General features: G+C 36.9%; 1 protein-coding gene across 1 annotated transcript; it reads right to left on the reverse strand.

Moving 5' to 3' along the window:
- Positions 1–1,260: 1,260 nt before the first annotated feature.
- On the reverse strand, positions 1,261–21,331 carry LOC105038044 (probable receptor-like protein kinase At1g49730). Its single transcript, XM_010913730.4, is given in 10 exon segments — positions 1,261–2,015; positions 6,021–6,105; positions 6,182–6,271; positions 8,872–8,939; positions 9,027–9,079; positions 9,177–9,438; positions 14,099–14,326; positions 14,329–14,382; positions 16,143–16,694; positions 21,171–21,331. Coding segments are annotated over 10 exon segments (2,010 nt in total). The 5' UTR covers positions 21,253–21,331; the 3' UTR covers positions 1,261–1,479.
- Positions 21,332–24,339: the final 3,008 nt, after the last annotated feature.

The raw sequence follows: 24,339 nt of genomic DNA on the forward strand, positions 1-24,339 counted from the left end.
TCTTGCTTGATCCCAACCTCAATCAAAAGTCTACAAAAACCCTCTTTTTCAAAACATAGGCATCAAAGAAAGTAAGAAAACCTCATTTATCTAGAGCATAATATGGCCCATTGGTGTCCAATCCTACAAGAATGTAAGCGGTCAGAACTAAACAAATAAAATCAAACAAGCCAGGCCACAGGTTTCTTGTGTGGAAAATGATTTGAGACAAAAGAAGGATCCTAAGGGAGATCTAGAAGATACTCATAGACCAGACTTGGACTATTAGGCCTAGAACAATAATCTTTCCCCAGATATGCCCCCTAATATTCTTTTTCACGACGGTGGAGCTCTTAAAGGTTGGATGTAAAGTCTTTAACATTGCACTAACCGTGTACGCTCTGCTAGAAAGACCTCTAGAGTCAAAAAGCACCACACATAAGCAAATTTGAAAAATCCTGGAATACTTTAACAAGATTTAAACCATGGAAACATAAAAGAATCACCAAAACCTTGAGCTAAATTGGAGCTACCTAAAGACAGTGATGATCATTGTCCTAGATAAGACAATGATCTTAACTCACAATTCCTTGGCAGTAAACTGCTAAACGATGACCATTATCTTTTGTGGACCAAAGTTTAAAAATAATAAATAAAGGAATAATTTCATCATCATTATCATCTTCATTTAAATCTTTTGACCATCGAGCAGAACTTTAAATCAGGAAGGGTCTAAGAAAAAATTAAGGACTTCCTAACCGGATGCCTTCCTAGCATTATACCTTTTAGGATAAAGCACATTTAAAAGTTTAACCTTAGATTTGCAAAGAGTTCAAACAATGAGGAAAGATAAATATAGGGTGGACCCTTGGGCAACAGTAAGCAATAGGTTGCTCCATGGGTTTGAAACTATAGAAACTGCATACATCTAAGCCTTCCCGTACTCCCAAATGGGGGAGCCCATGCACTAAGACACCACCACATCTAACCCTTCCTGTACTCCACAAATGGGGGAGCCCATGCACTAAGACACCACCCTTCTTTTAAACATGGACAAATACACCAAAACTTGCTTGTAAATAAAAGAACAAACGATTGTATCGAGCTCATTAATAAATAAATAAATAAATCTTCATCAAAAAATTACAGTGCCATCCTCTTGCATCAGCAACTCTAGTTCTTGTTGGATGCACCAATAACTACTTATATATGAAATGATTTGTGTTATAAGTACATTCTCTCACTTCTTTTTCTAAGTGAACTAATTGATATCTGATCAACAGCAGCAGAAATTTCTAAATTTCTACAAGAGCTTAAAACAGAGATCTTGGAGTTCTTAAAAAATAGAACTCTTCATGGCAATTCCTTGCTTGCAGCAGAAAAACAAAGCTGATCACCTTTGCTTCATCACATCCCTACTGAGCTTCTGATTTCTTGAGTGGTCTGGTTGCAAAATAACATCAAACACTAAAAAGAAACTCAAGGTTGAGAGAAAAAAAACTAAACAGAGTTAAGGCCAGGAGATTGTGGTGAACCACTCTCAAGCAAGACACTCCGGCTACAGCAGGATCTGGAAGTACTCGAAGAAGATTGAAGACACCTTGCATCACCACTGTAAGGAATCACTTCATTTGGGTGCATTCTCACTCTACTATTCCTTTCCGGAACGTAATTGTCATCTTCATCTTCCACAAGTTGTTCCAAGCTATTGTGCACCAGACTGCATCTCTCAGTGAGTATTCTGAGCACTTGTTTGATTGATGGCCTTGCTCGTCCTTCCTTCTGGGTGCACCACTGTACGATCCCTACAATCAATTGGAGCTGTTCAAAGTCAAACAAGTTCCCTATCACAGGATCCACCAATTCGGGAAGCTTGGAATCATTTGTCATAAATTTCTGAGACCATCCAACTAGATTCTTGCTATCTTGTATTGCTCTCCTCCCAGTCACAAGCTCTAATAATAGAACACCATAGCTGTATATGTCACTCTTCTCTGTCAGCTCTTGAGACACCACATATTCAGGATCCATATACCCTGTAAGTATTGATGTTAAAATAAGTTTCAAGTTTACAATTTTTCAATTTAATAGAAAACAATCACAGGAAAGATGTACCTAATCATTTGGTACAAACCAACATGCCTTGGATTAGTTGGATGGCATCCCTCTCCACTTAGGAGAGGTCCAGGGTTCAAACATTGGCGGTGGTATTCCCACCATATTTCTCGAAAAAAAAAAAAAAATCATTTGATACACTACATACAAAAATTATGGTTGTTATGGCTTAAATTGGCCATGTCCAAGAAACAGATCTTCTTATGCCATATCCTCTAAAATTGGTAGTGTCTTCAGATCTCTTTCTTGCTAGAACTATCCAATTCTTTTTTGGAGCCACTCACCCCTTTCTCAACCTTTAACTTGTACCAAAGACCATTCCTGCACAGGCATCACTCCTAGACTCCAAACAGCTAGATTATATCAAACTCTTCTCCCGATATGTTCCACCAACACTATTAGGAACTCTAAAAGTACCGATTTTTTTCATTCAATTCTTAATTTTACAATGCATGCACTTCAAAATCCACTTTCCCGTTCTCAAGCTCATCTTAAGCTTATTTCTTAATTTCTTTAGTCAATATTATAATTTATAAAACAGAGTGCCGTCACAATAATAGTAAGATAGTAGTTAAAGAACGCCTTTTAAACTTATTATCTTTTATTTTTTAAGCTCCAGAACAACTACAGCAAACAAGTAATACTTGCGGATGCTTTTGTCCCTCATTTCGAAATGCATCTTCAATAGCATATATATATATATATATATATATTCATTGGTTAAAGTCTACATGCAAATGCATGTAGATTCAAATCTAAAGGACAAATAATACTAGATTCATGTCCCCAAATAACTATAAGTTGGTTGACATGTTTTGCGATTTGCTAAGTTTTTAGGCAAAATTTTATAGTTACATATAGCAATTTATTGATATATATAACCATTAAGGTCATAGTATCAGTTGTGCCCTAACACCTTTTCTGAAGGAAGCAATGTAATAGGCCTTCTTAGTTTGTGGACCACACTATGATCCACAGTAGTAATAGCTCATAGTTTTTCAATGAAAACCTAAACTAATTGCAAGGGATCTCACCTAGTCAGCTTATTTCCTAGACAAGTGCCCTTATTTACCAACCTATTATAATAGCCATTAGGTAATAACTAAAAGCCATTATACAGTATTTTATAGAGAATTAAGAGTTATATATATGTAATGAAACTCTACAGATGCTAGTTAGGTTTTAAAAAAAAAAAAAAACAATTGTACCAAACATCAATGAAAAGCTCCAATTATTATTGGAATATGAGATTGAGAGATTAGAAGAAAGAAGCAAACTCAACCTGGCATGCTTGCTAGCAGTTTGAGATTAGATCATCACATGGCAAGCATGAAAAATTGTCATGGCAACCACTCATAACAATGAGATATAGACAATGGCTTGACTCATGACATGAGGGTAAAGAGAGACATTTCTAGAATGTTTTTTATTTTATATTTTGTGCTAGTAAGGTCCAATTAGAATAGAGGAGAGTTTGGAGCCTTTGGATTTCTACCAAGTCTTAAACAACCCTTGAGGACTCATTTGGTTGACGGAAAGTGGAGGTGGGAAGAGGTATTTCCTGAGAAGTGGAGAGAGGACCTCTTGTTTAGTTGGAGTTTTAAGAGAAGAGAGTGTGGAAAAAACTCTTTCCATGAAAAATCACTTTTCACATTTCATGGGAAGTGAAAACCCATGGGGAAGGAGGATTTTGACACTTCCCATAGGATGAGAAGTGATCATACTTTTTTCTTTCTCAAAATACCCCTTTAGATCTACGGCTAAGATTTTGCAAAATATCGATAGATGATTAGGATAAAATACTGAATAGTGATATAATATTATATTAATATTATCCTAATATTTATATAAATATAATATTAATATTATAATATTTATTATATTTTAATATTATTTAAATATTTATACTAATATAATATTTTTATTAATATAATATTTATATTAATATTATATTATATTTAATATTATATTTATATCTATATTAATAAATTTATTATATTAAAATATTAATATTATATTAATATATATTAGTATTATATTAACACAATAAATTTTTATAGTCTAATATTATATTATAATATATTAGTATTATATTTATATTAATATAAATATAATATTTATATTTATATAAAGTTTAGGAGCAAAAAGATATGGTCTTATATCTACTAAGGGTATAATAGGTATTTTAAATAATTTTCTTAAAAAAATGGATGCTCAACTAAATATAAATTACTCTGCAATAAGTAACTTTCTCATAATCAACCAAACATACTAAAATCCTATTTTCAGGAAATAACTTCCCAGAGAGTAACGTCCTAAGAAGTTATTTCCTAGGAAGAAAAATTCTTTTCGCGAACCAAACGAGTCCTAAACCAACAGGCTTAGAGAGAATCAAGTTTGTGTAAGTATCGGAGGTAGTCTATCAACTGAGAGAGCAGATAGTTGCCTTGTCAGATATGTGGCTAAGTCATGGTTGGTTCCTCTTTACTATTGACTTGGGTCTGTTGAGCCAAGGGAAGACTCAGACTGCCATCAGAAAATCACACTGACTCAAGTACAAAACACAGAGGACAGCACAAATGCGACAGCAAGAGATAGAGAGATTTCCTATCAAAAGGCCAAGATTGTGACTCAGCCAATTTATTATGAGAACCATGTGCAGCATCAGTTAAGCTTTATGCTCTTTTGGGTCTCCAAAATTTTGTGGGATCGAGTATTTAAAGAAGTTACAGCTATGACTGTAAATGCATGTCTTGATATGACAATGTTAACATGTTTAGATCAAAAGCTTTCTTAGAGCTTGCCTATTGCAAGTTTCAAACATCAGTAGACAAAATATCAATCTGCAATACATAGAGAGTTCAGCAAGAGAGGTAAGAGATTTGGACTGTCAATAGTTGTAACTTTTTTCCAGAGAATCATGACATACTGAAGCCCGGTCGAAAAGCAGGATGAAAGCTGGATCCATACAGAGATTTTACCAATTAAACCAGATGGCACCCTACCATGTATGCTACATGCATAGATGTATTGGATCTTTTAAGTACTCTGAAGCAAGGTTTGCACATGTATAGATGAATTGTATCTTTAAATACTCTAAAGCATTGCTGTACTAGACAATACCATACTGTATTGTACTGATACTGAACTGATTACCATTCCGACACTCGGTACGCCACGCAATCTCGTACCACACCACACACTGACACTATAATAGAATGGTACCAGTACGAGGTTCGGTACCAAGACAGTGAACTTTGCTTTAAAGTCTAATGAAATGTGCATCTACAGCCCATAATATATTCAGCATTCCTCATTAGCTGATTGTTAATTCATTCAACAAGAACAATGAGTTACTTTTGATGTTATAGAAAGACAACTTCAAGACTAGCAGAATGCCTTGAACTTTTCTGTCACCATGAAAAATATATCCATGGAGAATCAAAAGAGAAGATAAGAAGAGAGAATATACCATAGAACATAGTTAAAGAAAGTCATGAAATATCTCATGAATGTTGGATAAAATAGTCTACCACTCCATTCATTTTCACTACTAATGGGAATATTTACAAAAAGGCCCTGGAAAACCATGTCATTTGGCCAAGACACTGGATAAAACACCAACCTTCACTTATACAGCTTCACGATGCTTGGACATCGCAGTACAAATATGGACATTTTTGTTAAGCAGATCAAGGTGTTCAGAGAGGTTTCATAAATAGTTAGCTTAAGTTCAGTATCCATCACAATATTTTTACATATGATCCATCAATTTTTCATCTAACTAAATTATGAGCTATCACTCAGAAAGATTTGCGGAGGTAATGAGGTTAAACCTAAGAAAAGTTACAATTGAAACATAGAGATTTCAATACGACTGCCTACTTACACTGATCATATAAGTGTTAGGAATGGAAGAAACTTACCTGGGGTTCCCCGTATATCTGTGTTCACTGGTTCAAAGCTAATTGCACCATATCTTGAAGCATGTGCGAGACCAAAATCAGCAACCTATGCACAAACCAAAGACTTACTTTTGAAACTAATGAACTGAAACATAACATCACAATCCAATCTAAGTATGTACCTTTGCTACAAAATTCTCATCCAAAAGAATATTGCTGGACTTAATGTCTCTATGGCAAAGGGGAGGATCACAATAGAAATGGAGGTACTCCTGAGATTTGCAAACAAACAAAAATAAGAGAAAGGTACTATATCAGGGAAATGAAATTCAATTTTATAAGAATTATATGTCCATCTGATAGCAACCAGCAAAACATCTGGCTTCAACCATGTCTAATTAGAACATTAGTTTACATCACAGAAAATAATTGTCAATATTATATCAGTTTTCCATGCCAAAAATGATTAAAAGTTTAAACACTGATTAACACTGAAGGCTCCTCAAGATACCAACAGTCCTATTTAGGGGCAATTCCTCCCCTATAAATCTGGAATTTAACTAGGATTTGCCTTCTAAAATTCTGGCTTAGATATTCATAAGAGTATATTCCCTCACTGAATTTGGAAATCCTCCATTTAAGACTAAATGATAAAGGCAGACCCCACTCATATCCCCAACCGCAAGGGCAACTTTACTTCCCTGGCACTTCCAAAACGTTGTCAAATCTAATATGATCAGATAAGTCCCAAAGTACCATTCTACATATACAAGTTAGACACTAAAGTTGGCGATACACCTATTCAATGTCTCGAGTTGGTTGGGTGATTGAAGAAGAGGACCACAAACCTGCACCAGACATTTCTTTACCTGATATTTTTCTTTTTTCCTTATCTCCCTCTTCTTTAATGGAGTAAAAGGCTTTCTGTGGCAACTTTAGGGCTCAAAACATATTTGCATTCTTTTCGACTATGGAGCCAGGGCATCTCATGCATAATTCATTATTTTCCTTCTATCATCCTGCTTTAGAACATTGATAATATATAGCATGATAGATATGTCATGGATATTTTACTTATTTTTTTACCAATAAAAGAAGAATTTTTCTTAGATTATATTAATATTCATTTTCACCTACTCTGTTAGATTGTCAAGAAACATTATGCACTACATATGTTAAATTTGTAAATTTCCAAATTGTTTCAACATGTTGGATCAAATCTTAATCTCTATCATCAAGATGATTGTTGAAGGGTGTGTGAAAATTTAGAGATTGATCAAACTATAGGTTGATTCTCTTACACTCAACTATTTTTATTCATTTTTTCCACTGATGTATTTGGAGTATGTCTGGCATCTTTTTAACATTAAAACAGCATCCTATAGCTGCCCACCTGAACAATTTCCTAACTCTACCACTCGGGTTAAAGTCAGCTGATTAATAGGTTGTAAATTAACTCCAGAATGGGCAAATCATTTGCATTGCTTTGCTACTTTAGTTGGTGTCATTTCAATGGTATTTTAGAGTTATAGAGAAAGCTAGACAAGCATAAGCTTATCATTCAATATATAAAACAACAAAGAAACTACAGGATGAGACTTACTAGCTAAGCAATAAAGACATAGCAGAGGATAGCTGAACAGTGAACACAGATTAAGATAAGTTGTAACGATCTAGAAAGCCAATATGACAAATTCAGCTATTTAGGCAATTTTCCAACTTTGGGCAACAAATGAAGATTGAAGAAAAGGAGCATGCACATGATATTTCTTTCGCACAAGAGACACATATTTTACACTAGAATAAGACCTTCTTTGGTGCAGAATAAGGAACATTATTAGATCAAGTGTGCAACATGGTACAACTAAAAATGCATGCTATGGGAGCCATGAGTCGGATCTTAACTACAAAGCCGAGAATGGAGACTTCCACCTTTGAGACATGGTAAATTTGTCATGGATAAGATAGGAGTGAACAAAAAATAAAATTTTTAAACAAAATTCCGCCATAAGTTCAGAAATCACTTTGGAGAAAAATATATGAAAGGAAACTTGATTGAGATTATAACAAGACTGTCAAATCTAAGTACGTTAATCATTTTCAAAAGTTCAGTTTAACTGTACAAAATAGGAAGGATCAAATTGAATACAAAATCAAATTTTAGAACAAAATTCTACAACAAACTCAGAAATCACTTCCAGAGAAAGTAAATGCAGTGAAACATCATTGAGATTATGAAAAGGGCAACGATGTTAATTATGTTAATCATTTCCCAAGTGTCAGTCATCCTGGAGAAAGAAGTAGATGTCAAAGTAGCAAACAGGTGGAATGAGTGGAACAAAGATAGGAATCAGAAATTTGATCCGAGACCATTCTAATGTAGACATCAGCAGGACCATTTTAGTGTAGGTATCAACATGTTGGGCATGAAATCAGATACATAAGCATACGGCTGATACAGATGACATGAGTATTTTGAGGCAGATGCTAGAACTATAACAGAAAACGATATTATTTACTACAATACATGAAGCTTCAGGGCAGCATGATTGGACAAAAGAAAATAAATTGGGATGATCGTTCTATATGCAATGTAGGCTAGAAGCCAGCTAAAATAAATTGGGATGATCATTGTGTATGCAATGTAGGCTAGAAGCCAGCTCTCCCAAGAGGTCAAGGATTCAGGTTGGCACGTCAAAGAGTTCTGAAAAGACAAACTGAACTTGGATTGCAGTAATGAAACGGGATTAAAGAGACCATTCAATAAGCTGAATGCTTTGGATATGATGCAGCATGATATATGATCCAACCTCCAAAAGATATTATAGAATTATTTATTTTTTCCTTTGATTATGCCAGTAATAAGCTTTACCAGAGCATTGGCTACATCAATGGCAATTTGTACTCTGGTCTTCCAGCTCAGTGGCTTTCTCTTTGGTGCTGCATAGGCAAAAGGAATTATTAATTTTCTTGAAAAAAGAAAAAAAATAAACTCAAAGGGCAACAAGAAACTGATGGATGGATTACAATGAAGATGATCATTTAGGCTTCCATTTGCCATGTATTCATACACCAGAAACCTGCAAATGGTGATCCAAGGGAAATATACATCAAATAGCAATAACATAGATATTTTATGAAAGAAAGAAATAAAATGTTGAAAAGGAGAACCACTACCTCTCATTCCTCTCAACACAAAATCCTTTCAGGGCAACAAGATGGCGATGGTGTAGTCTAGAAAGAAGCTCCATTTCTCGGCAAAATTCATCCTCACCTTGCTTCGAAACTTTGTCCATCCGTTTCACAGCAGCTATGGAACCATCACTAAATTTAGCCTTATAAACAGTACCAAAACCACCTTTACCTATGACAGTGATGAAATTCTCTGTTGCCTTCTTTAATTCACTGTAGTTGAACCTTCGGAAAACAGGTGACGGACCTGGAGAATGACCTATGTCAAATTGATTATTCACAGAACCAAAAGGTGGCTAGAAAAAGGTCCTCATAACCAGTTACTCAAGATCTCAAATTAAGCGTATTGCCCTAATGAGGTGTCAAAGCAGCCACTGTATAGTGTTAATCACCAAAATCACTAAAGCCATTGCCAAATACGATCAGCAATCATCCTGCATTTTTAAAGCATGAGTTGATGTTTCACTTTTTACCTAGTAAACATTTTTGGTTTCATCATATGCCAAAATGATCTTAGGGATTACTCAGTCAAAACAAAACCCTGATAAGCCAAGGATCATAGACAAGTTTCTAAAACAAGATTTCTGTTCCAGTTCTAGTCTCTCACATAAAGCTTCACTTTCAACAGTTTCAGCCAAGGATCGCCGACTTGAAGCCGAACCCCATGCTGGCCAGCCGGCGGTACGAATAGATACGGTCCTGCACTAGATCGTATCGGGCCTAAACCGACATGAAAACAAAAGATGAACCGATGAGGAAAAGAGAGAGAGAGATAGGGGGGATGGAAGGAAAAGAAGGCTGACGGAGACACCGATAGTGGCCACCGGAAGGCCGCCAAGGCCTTTTGGTCTCCGCAGTGCTCCACAAGAGGAAATGAGAGAGGAGAGAGATAGAGAAAGGGGAAGGGAGAGGAGTGAAGGGAAGGTGGTAGGGAGGCTGCCGAACAGCCCAAATCCATCTCGTGGTCGCCATAGGTTCGAAACAGGCAGGGATGGCAATAGGTTGGGTTTGGGTTGGGTCGACTAATACCCATACCCACCCCACCATAAATAATCCATACTTATATCCGCCCCATATCCATCTTGGGTCGGGTATATCCATTTTGCCTTGGGTCGGGGCGGACTGGGTTAGATCGGATCCGGTCGGGCCTCATCACAATCCTTCAAACCCTTAAAAAAAAAAATCATTCTTCTACCAAGATTAAGCTCTCAAAACCTCAAGGGACCAACTCACACCGCCACAAATCTCTCTCAGGTGCTCTCCTTTCCTGCAGATCTCTCTCCAGTGCTCCTAGGGCTGAGTACAGATCGGGTTGGATCAGGTTGAGAGAAAAATTTGATCCGACCGAACCTAATCAAATTGAAAAAGATCCAATCCGCTACCGACCATTTATCGTATATAAACCGTTTGAAACCGAAGTTAACGGTTTGTAGCAGATTCGGGTGGGTTGTGTTGGTTTGGACTTCAATGTTGATCCAATATTGATTCTAAACATCACAAACCAATTCACCATTCAATTCATATAAAAACTAGGATATAATAATTTTATAACATCCATAAGTCAGTACATAACATATCATAATTACCAATTTTTAATTCCCCAAACAGCCTAAGTATTGAAAATACTATATCGATCGGTCAGGTTGGGTTTTACACGGGTTAAAAATGTAGAAAAAGAAACCGACCATAATTAACCGAATTTTTTACAAATCACAATCCGATTCAATCCGATTCAAGTCTTTCAACCAACCGAAACCGATGTTTATCGAGTCAAATTGGGTGGGTTTCTTCAGGTTTCGGTTATTTGCTCAGTCCTAGGTGCTCCCCTTCCCCATAGATCTCCCCTTCCCCATGGATCTCCCTCAGGTGCTCCCCTTCCCCATAGATCCCTCTCGAGTGCTCTCCTTCCCCACAGATCTCCCAAAGAAAGAATGAAATGAGAAAAAAATAAAATAAAAGAAGCCAAAAAAATGAAAAAACCCCTCCAAACTTCCTTAGGTGCTCTCCTTCTCCGTAGATCTCTGAAAAAGAAAATAAAATGAAAAGAAAATGAAGCAAAAAAAAAATGCAATCTATGTGGGATGGGTCTTACCTTCTAATTTTTCTGTCTTTTATTTGCTTTTTTTGATTTTTTTTCTATGGTTTCCCATGGTTTTTCCTTTGTCTTTTCCGTCCATAGGATTCTTGATCAAGAGGGAGGCATGAAGTTTTTTTTCTTCCCAAAGCCTTATCGGGTGGGAGGCTTGGAGCGGCCAAATAAAAAAGCTTAGATATATAAGCTAGGGTTTTGTGTTGGGTCTTTATATTTAAGAGTTTAAATGGTAAGATTTTGTATTGGGTACATATATATATATACAAATATATATACAAATATATATAAGTTTAAATAATATTTATATATAGTAGGTCAGGTTTGGGGCTGGGCATCCAATTACCCGTATCCAACCCGAACCCGCTTGGGGTTTTTTTACTAAAACCCATGCCCACCCCGGATTTTAATTGGATCAAATAAAATCCATCTCTTTTGGATCGGGTCGGGTACCTGGCAGGTCGGACAAAATTGCCACCCATAGGAACAGGGGTATTCCCCCGTTTCATCATGTTTTTTCATAGAATGTGATAAATAGTGAAGCCAGCAATGGATTTAGTAAAGCCGACAAACCCATTATCGGCTTCACTATTTATCATGTTTTTAAGGAAAAAAAACAATGAAACAGGAGAACACCCTTGTTTAGAACTTGCAGTGACCATGGCACAGATTTGGGCCATCCAACGGCCTCCCCCCTACCTTCCACTCACTCCTATCCTCTCCCTTCCCCTCTCTATATATCTCTCTCTTCTCGCATCTTGCGGAGGATCGGGAAGTAAGGGTGAGCAAAAAACGAACCTGAACCAATCAAACCGATGAAACCGAACCAAACCACAGGTTTGGTTTGGTTTAAAATTTTATTCGATTTGGTTTGATTGGTTTTTGACATATAAAAAATAGATTTGGATTGGTTCAGATTCGTCACTAAATAAAACCATTCTCAAACCGAACCAGACCATCTTTAATAAAACGATGATATTTTGATTAGGGTGTTGTTTATGTTGGAGTATTAATATATTAGAAAACAATTCTGGATTTATGGTGTTATTTATCAATTTGATTTTGTGTTCATTAGCCTTAAACTCTAAGTGACTTACTAGATTGTTTTTTTTTTTTTTTTGTAATGTGTTGGAGATCTTTATCTTAATCCTTAATGATGATATTTGTTTAAGAATTTCATTTTGTTGAATGACAATATCTTATGTCAATTTAAATCATTTTACTTGATAAATTCTCTTGATGGTACTCCTATGTGAAAAGAAAATAAGTCTTCATGAATCATAAAAAAAAAAAAAAAATAATAATAATAATAATAATATAAACCGGTAAACCAAACCAAATCAGACCGTTTAAATCATGTTGGTTTAGTTTGGTTTCAATCTTCTATTGGTCCGATTTGGTTTCTACAAATGCCAAACCATTTAGGACTGGTTCAGCTTAGGTTTGAGCATGAAACCAGTCCAAACCGGACCATGCTCACCCCTATCGAGGACTGCGAAGCCTCAAAGGCCTCGGCAAGCCATTGCCAACCACCGCTGGCCTTTTCACCCTCCTCTCCTCTCTCTCTCTCTCTCTCTCTCTCTCTCTCTCTCTCTCCTTCTCCCTCACTTCCTTTTTACCGGCATTCTGAATCGAACGCCCGAACTGCACCGTTAGCCACTGATACAGTTCAGCATGCCCCTAATCATCCGATTTGAGGCAGTTCGGTGAACCATCTCTTTCAGCTCTTCCAGCAGCTTCACTCCAAGTTTTGAGGTTTCAGTCAAAAGAAGTCAATATAAGTTCTCGTAATATAAAAATCAAAAAAAAAAAGTTATTCTATATCATTTTATCTTCTTGAGATATCTTAAACAATGGTTTTTATACGTTGGTAATTTTATACTAAAACTGAACTTGTTGAAGCTTGATGCATTACTTATTAAACTTTTAATACCTAATATTCTATAATCAAGCATAAATTAACTCAATTAGAAAAGAGTATGAAACTAATTATAGATATCTACTACTCTTTGCCGCAATCAAAAGAAAAAAAAAAAGGTGGCAGGCATTAAGCTGATGCCACTAGTCCCTGATACACCCCAAGATTTGAAGAACTTACATAAGATCCTTATCTCCCAAAAAAGCTGGCTTTCAAAACAGCCATGCACATGCATCTTTTCAAGTTGAAGTAATGCATATACTTAAAGACACACAACACATAAATGTGTTGATTCCTTTATGGACTAAATTTCAACTAACCCACCATATTAAATAAATTAAAAAGTTGTGACAAAAATAGCACAGCTTAGATACATCTGATTGAATTATATTTATAAATTTTACAAACGTAGACATATTTACTGATCAACCCTTCTTTTTTTTTTTTTTTTTTAAGTAGTAGTTTCAGTTGGTTCCAGCCATTTTAAAAAGGTAGTAGTTTCAGTTAGTTCCAGCCAAAAATGGCTGAAACCAGTCAAAATCCCTTGAAATTGACCGAAGCCATAAATTTAAGTCAGTTTTTGGATTGGCTTCAGCCAAGAAGAAAAATTTTAGCCGAAACTCAAAACCTTGATCATAGCCAAACAACAAAGATGAAACATGATTTTCTAAAGGTTGTCAATATTATAAAATCAGGCAAATTTTACCATTTTCTTTTCAGGAACCTAATCATTTTATTTCTTATTATTCTGCTATTCTATATTCATCTGCATGATATTTTTGTTTCCATCTTCACCTAACAGAGTACAACTATCAATGTCTTTGACACATAGATGAAGCACAATTTTGATCATAGATGATTTGCTAGTACACAAGAAAAAGTGGTAAAAAAATATTATACCTTCCTGACTTCTCCGGACTTGTGTAGGAGGGAAGCCATTCTGTGATGTCTCATTGGGATCATCCGCACTCATTAGTTCCTTACTTTTTTTGTGAATAAGTAGTATCAAAATTAGCAGCAGTAGAATCGACACTGCTATAACCCCAATTCCAATTCCTGTAATCAATGGGAGCCGATAGGCTTGCTGATGTTTCTTGACAGGTATGCCACTGAGAAGCTGATTGGGGCTTGAGAAGAATCAGAACTTGGCAAGGATGGGGGGGTGAGTAATTGGGAAGATGACTCTGCAACATTCATCGATCACAATTTTTAAGAAGAGGACAAAGTCATACAAAGAAAATTAGTAGGATTTGCAACAATGCAGAAAGCACCCAATTAGTGCACAACCAATTTATTCAATAGTTTTTAGGCCTTGTGTTGAACCATGAATAGAAATTGAAAGTTTATAATGATGTAATTCTAAAACATTGACATGACCCGAGGAATAATGGACTGGTAGAATAACATGTCAAAGTTTTTGGAAGCATGGTAAGTGATTATCTTTTTCTGAAAGTCTCCACAGAAGTATGGATTCAGATTGACTTAAAATACTTTTCAAATGTTTTGATGTACTATATACATAACCCTTATTCTATAGGTTTGGAATTGTTTATCTTTAACCATTATGAAAGGGAATTGGGTTACCAATAATCATAGTCACGACCACCAAGCCTTATTCCAACTATGTTGGGTTGAAAATATGATCCATCCTTACCACCACTACCCAAGCTACAACAATTGTTGCTGTCTCTTCAAATCCATGTTAACAACTTCCATCTGCGCTGTCATGGGCCTTCTTTTCCCTTTTGCTATCCCTTTGACACATATCTAAGGCTCTTTCCTAACTGGGACCTTCACAAAACTTCTATGCATGTATCGTTACCATCTCAGTCAACTCTCACCTCACTGCCCTCAATTGTTTCAGCTCCCCCCCCCCCCCCCACCCCTACAGTGTAGTGTTCTGACCTTATAATCATAGTTTTACCACATATACCCTTCTATTGTCAAGGATATCGTGCTTATAAAACACTGCAGACCATAATGTTGTTTATTCAACATTTTTTTTTTTAATTCGGTCTCACAAGCACAAATAGATCAGGTAATAAGTAAAAGACACCTCCCCTCCTCATCAACCCAGTTTTAGTTCTATTGCATGTCTTCATACTCTCTCCTTTTCCTTCAATGTAATAGGTCCAAAATAAGAATTAATACCCTATTATATCTCATGGTCATCGCTCTAAAGCACCCAATAACTTTTCTTTACACTATCTCCGCATTGTACTGCAAGGTAGATCTAAGATAAGTTGAATGATAACAGCATAATATCTCATAGCCATCAAAATTAACCAAGCCATTACATTAACTTCTATTTTCAACAAAATTGCATTTCATCATAAGAATTGACTATGAGATGCTTAAAACATTAGAAATAACTGTAAACCAGTAAATAAACAAGTGTATCATGGAACTCTAAACCTTTTTGTTCCCTCATATGGGAGGGATTTTTTCACAAACAAGTTCACATTTCTTTGATAAAAAATGGATTTATGATTGAATTTTTTAACATACAGACAAGCATTATGTAATAAAGAGCATTAAAAGATATCACTGTTCTCTCCATTTCTAAAGAACTCAGATATTCTTTTAGTCAATAAAATATTATATGATCTGATACTCTAGGAGCAAAACAGGAGCACCCATATTATAGCTTCTTGCACCAATTAAGTCAGAGCAGTGATATTATAAAAATGGAATTAGAAGGTTACTATAAGTATCAATTCCATATTCCAGAATTGCTTACATATTTTCCTAATAGATTATTCTGCAACGATCTGGTCCTAACTATTTTACATCCTGTTATTAGATTAAAGGAAGGTCAAGTTTGGCATCTCATCATCTCTAGCATAAGCTATGCACTTAAAAAATCATTGGACATGGACAAATAATTGTATTAAGGGGTTTATGTTAGTCAAAGAAAAGCAATCAATTCTAAAAATAATCAAACCTGGTTGAATGCTAAGCCCTTGAACCCCAAAGAAGCAACTGGCCATGTCAACAGCTACCAAGTTGTCACCTTGGGTTGCAAGTGTAACAAACACTGCATTGCGACAGACACTTAATGTGACATTGTCATCTGCTCCTATAAGATTGTGAAGGTACATGATGCCATAATTCAAGCACCTCTTGCAACTGCTGTCCAATGAAAGTGGCACCTTGCAGTTTCCAATAACATCAGTAAATTTAGGAGACTGCATCATTTCCAAGACAGTTCCTCTCCCCTCACACTGATAAGAAACTCGGATTTTCGGTCCCAGTCCACAAACTGCAGTTGCACTAGTTGGGATTCCATATAACATGAATGTTTCAGACACGGAAGTAAGGCAGATATCAGAAAATGCTGATGGAACTCCAAGTTTGCCTGTTGAATTTGCAAAACGAGCAATGGAAATTGCAACAAATGCATTAATATATCGGCAGCATTTCCCTCGCTCATCTTGATTTGAACAAGCAGAAGCTGCCAATGTAAAGTTTGCCCAACTAAAATCCAAGGGACAATCTGCATGAACGGATAAAATAAACTTCATAAATTAACACCTTTCTGTTAAATATAGCTACAGAACTAAATGAATCATGATGACACTTAGCAGAAGGATTTAATCATAGAATAGTACTAACAACAAAATCATCAAGCCTTTTATGGAGAAAATACATGACTGGGGGTGTTAGAGTCCCATACAGTATGAAAAAATGTGGAAAACTAGTGTGAGCTAGTACAAAGGCTAGCTAGCTAGATAGAGCTTTTGTATATAAAGCTGAAAAAGGTCGTTCAAACAATAGAACTTGGTTCCTCCAGGCAGAATCAAATATCCATAATGACCTGAAATAAGGCTGGTGAAGCCACTGATGCAAAGTAAGATATTCTCAAGCAAAAGCTCATTTAGTTATGAATACACATTTCATAAAAGAAACACAAAAATAGAACAATGACCCGTGAGAAAGCATAACAGAAACAATCAAGCAAATATGCAGCACTCAAAGTAAAGAACATCAAGGATACCAAGCTGTGAAATTTTCATCGCAGTCAAAACAACTAGCATATATAAATATATCAAATAATCAAAATTTCGAAAGTAAAGTTTCTATACCGGAAGTAACAAACTGTATTTGGAGATGCCACATCTAGCAAGACAATTTTAGATTCATATTTTGAGTGACTATGACAGCCTTAAGGTTTAGAAAAAGACTGCAAAAAAAGAGCAAGCTTGCTAGCACTTTGAAATGTAAGGTAAGCATGTTACATCCAATCAAAAAGCTTAAGCTGATAAGTGAAAAGGGCGCATGAGTACATGAGACAAACCCAGGTCCCAGACATAGCAGATGTAGAGCCTATAGAGGGGCAACTTGTGGCAAGGTTTATCGTACTGATGCATACTTGCCCGCATTAAGCATACATTACTGTCTTGGTACCAAATTGAGACTCAGTAGGGAAGGTGTACCAAGTCTCGGTACGCCAAACTAATCTCCATACCAAGGATGCTGACACTTGACCAGTATGATACCAGAATGAGATCTGGTATAAAGACAGCAAACCTTGACTAGTGGTGAAGGATAGCTGATAGAGTGGAGGGACTGGCCTGTTAAATGGGACAGCGGACTCGCACACATGTTAAATGTGACAGCTGACTCTCACACTTTGCTAATGTCCAAACCAAAAGCTAGACCTAACCAATGTGGGACTGGTCTGCAACAATGCAAAGGTGCATGGTTTGATAAAATTCTGTAGTATGGAGCACCAGTAAAATGATCATGAATAGGATAGCAGCAATTTGGTTGGAATATAATAGGCAATAGATCTTTATCCCTTAAAATTCTCTTAAGAGAAACTCTCAAGGTGATAATTGATGAAGAACATGTGTCAAAGGGAATATTGGCTTTTTTTTCTTCATGATGTGACTGCATGGTCCAAAAGGTTTTTCACTCACTGGAAACTAATTTCAATGCCTAGTTTTCTTTTTGTTTTCTTTTCGGTCGGAAAAATGAGGCTGGATCTCCAACAACAGGTAAGCAAAAGGAGGCTCAGTCTCCAACAAGAAGGAAAAAAACTAAACTGACTCCAACCCAATTCCTCTAGCATCCAAAGCATCAACATTTCAGTGGGAAAACTCTGAAACCAACCAACTAGCAACATGATTACGTGAGAGATCTTTACTAAAGGGTGAGAGAAAAGGACATCCCCACAATCCAGCAAGCACGAATGGTAGGACCTTGAGTTGTATCTAGTGGAGACCAGTGGTTCAGGCATCCCTTCAATCCAAATTACCTTAATAGTTTTTTAGCAAAGTGAGTACTGTTAAACATTTCCAAACACCATACAGTTCCACCATGATTACAAATGGTCTGACAAATGAATGATGACAGCTACCAAGAGCCGTCTCATTGATTCACATAGAACAATACCAACACCACCAACACCATTTGGTTTTTGGGAGCCATCAAAGTTAAGCTTCAGCCAGCAAGGTGGTAGGGGTACCAAGAACTGAAGGATGATATATGGAGGCTATGAAAGAGGTTGGAAGATAAAGTAGCCCAGTTAACTAAATTGACTAATTTCAAAATCGATTGCTGATATTCTTTCACCTTTAAGAGAGCAGAATGGATGACAAAGTTGGGAACCACTGGACTGTGATCAAAGACGTCCTCGTTGCGGTCATTCCAGATCTGCCATGGTACATATGAAAGGATGGGCTATGCTGAAGCTGTACTAGTAGTTAGCTGGAGAGGAAGTTCCCAGCAAGAGGCCAACCAGAAAGACTATAAGATCAGTGGAAGGAGTTGCAGAACAGACCAAATTTCAAAATACAATGCTTCTGCACCTACCCCTGTCGAGTCTAGACAAACCTACCCAGTGAAGGAATTCTAAACCAGGGAGCCTGTCCTGGTAGAGTTTCCATAGGAATAGAGTCACCTGTCTAACGGGATCTGATCCTCCATAGCCAACACTGACCACCACACTGTTAAAAGGAGTTAGAAGTGGCAAACTTGCTGACCTCATGGATAGCAACACATCTTTGTTGATTAGGGCCCCAACATTATACTTATAGTCAAGAAGCATGGCCAGAAGGTATAGTGAGTATATTGTATAAGCATATCGATTCATCTAAAGAATTCAAGCCCAGCTCGAGCTTGGTGTCAATTAATCTCAAATCAAGCTTGTTCAGAATTATTCAAACTAAGCTTGAATCTGGTTTACAAGCCTGAGAATTTATTTCAAACCAAGCCTGAAAGTAGCCCAGCTCGATCAGGCTTGGCACTGTAAGGTTTGAAAATATCATATAATAGAACATATTATCATATATGTAATATATACTATCATATAAAAGCTTTGATTGATGCTTGTTAAATTGTTTTATAGTTTGATCATATATTTCATAATATATTTAATAATAAGGTTTCTAGATTTATGTTTTATACATAAATTTAATTGTTCGAATCAATTAAATGTTAATTCAAGATTGAACACAGATTCTATTCAAGCTTGAGTTGAGATTAGATTAAGCCTCATACAAGTGCAAATTGATTTTGGCTATTTGACCTCAGCTCAGTTTAATGCTATCGAGCTGATCGATTAGGCAAATCTTCATCTTAATTTGAAATTAAGCTCGAATTGGACTCAAATCAGATAATAAGAAAAATCAAATTTGCTTTCGAAATTTGGGCTAGAAATTAATTTCAAACCACGCTTGAACAAAGACAAGCTCCAAGCTTAATATTGTGTAACATGTTGGGTGGCAGAGTAGTAGTTTTGAGGGTAGAGTTCCAGTTACATAAAGGAAGAAGCAATTGGTTGGCAATCAAATTCTCAACTAAAAGATCCATATTGATCATGGTGGGCAGTCTAAAGCTAGATAGAAAGTTAATCCAAGAATTTTCAAGCACATGAATGGTTTGACCATTAACCAAGCCCAAAAATAAATTTATAAGCAATCAAACCAGTAGCTTTATAGATGGCCTTCTAAATCCAATTCCATGAGCAACCGTTTGATGGTTCATAGGAGGGGCAATCCCCTGTAAAGGAATATTTGGCACATGGGTGTTCCGTTACCAAGTTTTTCTTTTTTGATTTTCTAAATACGCTTTCCAAAATTTCTGAAAAAAAGTAAAATCTTTCAGGAGTAGCTTTCACTTTTTCGCTATATTCCAAGATCAAATCTCAATATCCTTGTACTTTTAGAAAAGGTTATTACCTGTCCAAGGTTTTAATAAAGCACAACCTAAAAAAGAGTTGCCCCAAAGGTTGGAATAGAAACTATTCATCTCATCTACAGACCTCTGAGCCTTATAACTTTTTACAGTGCTTTAATGTTCTAAACTTGCCAAATCATTTAAAAAATCAAACTATCAGTTAACTTTACCAAGATGCTATGTCTGCAACATCAAAATCTCAAAGCATATAACAATATCGATTGTCCCCACATGCGCATATTGACATGATCCCATTTATAATTTGTATATTGACATGATCCCATTTATAATTTGTTGCTTTAGACCTATTATCTAACACCATGTGGCTCACAGTATCCCTTGGTTCCCCCATTGACATAACATACAAACATAACAATGGCCGTTAATTTACAAAAACAAAAAAACAAAAAAAAAAAAGAAATTTAAAAATTAGAAGAACATATTTGTGAAAATAGCTTTTTTAGCATATAAACCAAGAAAACCCATTCCTTGATACACCACTCACAACAAACCAAAAACATATATATATCACAAAATAAAAAGAAGGCAAGACAAATTATTCCATAGAAAAAGCTGCAAAAAAAAAAACAAAAAGCAACCCCACATTGTAAGTTAATGGGAACAAAAACAACAACAGAACACCACCCAATAGTTCAAACAAGAATCCACTTCCAGATTCACATACTCCCACCAGAAAATAAGCTCAAACCAGCATAAAAGTCATTCTAGCTCAGAAAGAGGATAGAAAAGGTAAAGAGAAAGGGAATGGGAAGGAGCAATGAGAACTGACCTCCAGCGATCACGAGATGCTGTTGGGATTCAAGAAAAACCCACGCCAAGAACAAGACCAGAACCAGGGGCGGGCGCAGCATGGAGGGGAGCTAAAGAGCCGAGAAAGAGAGAGAAGCGAGCGGTGACAGTAGAGTGAGGGCAGCGTAGATGGATTGGAATCGGAAGTCCTAGCATCCTCACTGTTCTGTTCCGCTCAACCGCGGGTGTGTTGAGATACCGGTAGTCGACCCCAAGGTTGGACTCTCCATTTGACTAATTGAGCCACGTTAGCAGCTTGCTAAGTTCACTCTCGGGTGAGCAGAACACGTCCCGCAAACCTCGCGTTAAAGGTCGGACCGAGGGCTTCAGAACGGTGGCTTGGCTGTCCCTTGTCGAACAGCGAACAGCAGGACATCACGACGTGGCAGTTTATCATTGGTGGGATTTGAGAAGAGAGTGGTGCCACGTCGGTGAAGGAAGATGATTGCTGTTTGGGATAAAGTAGCTGATGGATGGACGGGGGAGTGGCGGGGCAGAGGACGGGCGTCGGGCCCAAGATATCGTGATGGGGGGAGAAGAAAAATAGAATCAAAATAATAATTCTTTTTTATTCGTAAGGAAGTGGGCACGGGCGAGGCAGAAAGCGTGGGCCGAATTGGGATAAAAGGTGTCTGGAGTCATGCTGCCTTTAAAAGTGGAAAGTTCCCACGAGAGCCCGTTCATGTGACTCACAGGCAGTGGTGTACAGGGGCTTCGTATGTGATTGGCGAGGAAATAGAACTGTGGAGAGAGAGAAGAAGTTACCTACTGAGAGGAATGAAAGAGATTAAAAAAAAAACAGAGATTAGGTTGTAAAGAAAATTCTGGGAGCATGGAAAAGCAAAGTTGCCATCGACCACTTGCCTTCTTTTATTTTACACCGAACCACCAAAATCTCAAATGTCATTTCATTCATCGATATGATCATGTTTGCAATCTCGTGACGTAACAGGTCTCCTTCTTTCTTGATATGTGACGAGTTATTATATTGGACACCACATATATCACATAGTCATGCACCATGTCGATTATAATGTTTTATTCTTGTATGCCTCTTTATCGTACATTCATTTTGATGATTGACCAATAAAAATGCAATGGTCTAATTGGCATGGTGTATGGCCGTGCTGGTGCATGTATTGTAGAATATAATTTACTGTTGTCTAGGTCAAATGAGATTGATATGATAATATTTTAGTGTATAGTCAACTATAATATTTTAGTGTGTTGGGATATACCGACCGATCCTGATGTCGATTCACCGATGCCGATTCACCGACGGGTCACGACGCCGACCCATCCTCGACGCCAACTCACCGACGGATCCCGATGCCGACCCATCCTCGAGGATGGACCGATTGACTTTGCCCGTCCGACGACGGGCAACGCCAACGGTAACGACCGATCATGCCCGGCCGGAACGTGTCGGCCTAACAGGCCAATACTGCCTCCGATCGCTTGAAAGCCGATCTCGCATCGCCGACTTCCTGTCGGTTTGGACAACCGACGTCCGACCTCTACAGATCTTCCTGGACGCCGATCGAGCGGCATGGGCTGCAGTCCTATCAAGGACATGCCGTGCAACCGCCAGGGGGCGTTGTCCTGCCATGAAATCTGGGGCGCTGTCCTGCCAAGGATGCGAATTAATTCCTAGGACCTGTCAGCTCGTCAACGACGTGACAACCTCCGGCAATTTGACAACTCTTCAGTTGTCTACATCACCGACGGCGGGACCATACCACCTCTTACTATAAGACGAGGTAAGGCAGCAGTTTGAGGGGGGGTCCTTTCTCTCTCTCGCTCTCTCCACCGTTGAGTCCCTTGATTTCTCTCTACTGTTGCCTAGTCTCCTCTCTGACTTGACCGTCGGAGGGTCCCTGCCGGAGGCATCTTCGGTCAGTGTGGACTTTTCTTTACAAGTGCTCGTTCCTGGTGATCAGGCAACGAGGAGATTAGTCGCAACATAGTGTATGGTCAACTAGAGAACTCTAGTGAAAAAGGAGATGAATCCACTCCATGTGCTATAACAGCTCATTACTTTTCCATCTTGGATAGATAGCGCTTTCAAGAATGAGTTTTTTATTGATCTGCATGATATGTGCTACACTTGGGTCATGCAAAATATTTTACTTGAATATTAAAGGAGTAAGTTCTTAGATCAAAGCTAGCATCACCTTATTAATGTCCTAGCTATCATCGTGCATTAGACTCGTGAAAGGAGAATATTTATTGATATAGAAAGGTGTTTCCTGAGCTATGATAATAATTGGTTCGTTTTGCAAGTCAATGCTTATATTAAAAGAGCAAAGAAAGCATAACAAAGGATAGGTGATGAAAGATATCGATCAGGAAGACCATAACTCAGATACAGATCATTTGCGATCTATAAAGAAAATGGATGCTACTTTCGATGCTTTAGGATGATATCCTTATTTTCTATTTTAATGTTTAAGGAGTATTTTTTTTACTAGTCTGTAATCTTCAATACAGTCAGCCCTCTTATAAATATTTTTCTTTTCTTAATAAAAATGGATGATTGATTTTTTTTGACCTCTCCCACTCCTCAAAAAAAAAAACAAAAAAAAAATACAGTTTAGCAAGACTACTCCAATATACACTCATCCTATTTTAACAAAGCCACGGCAAAACGAGATGCATCTATCAAGAAAGATTGTAGATTTATATGAACTAATGTATGGAAATCTAAAGGAAGAAATACTATAGCTACTACACCTAGCTTTTATGGTTCTTAGATGTCATGTTATTGATTTAGTCTAAAATAAGGTGGTCCAAAAAGGGAAAAAAAAGGGGTCTATTGTGGAGGGAATCCAAAAAAAAAAAAATTCAAAATTTTTTAAAATTTAAGTATTTTAATTTTATCTTTTAATTTTACTATTTCAATGTTTATGGTGCCATTAATCTCTTCATTACTATATTTTTAATTTCTGACCGTTTGACTCCTAATTATATGTATTAATGGATCAGTAAAAACCTAAATAGTCATGTACATTTAATTTTATTTTTATTTTATAACCGTTGGGCTTTTATTAAGGACTTTAATGGATCAATAAAAATCCAAACAATCATATTAGATGGCTATAAAAGGGTAATTTTGAGATCTGATTTTTAACATCCCATCTAAGTCTCTC

This window comes from Elaeis guineensis, chromosome 1 (assembly GCF_000442705.2).
Source record: "Elaeis guineensis isolate ETL-2024a chromosome 1, EG11, whole genome shotgun sequence".
In the NCBI taxonomy this organism is placed as follows: Eukaryota; Viridiplantae; Streptophyta; class Magnoliopsida; order Arecales; family Arecaceae; genus Elaeis; species Elaeis guineensis.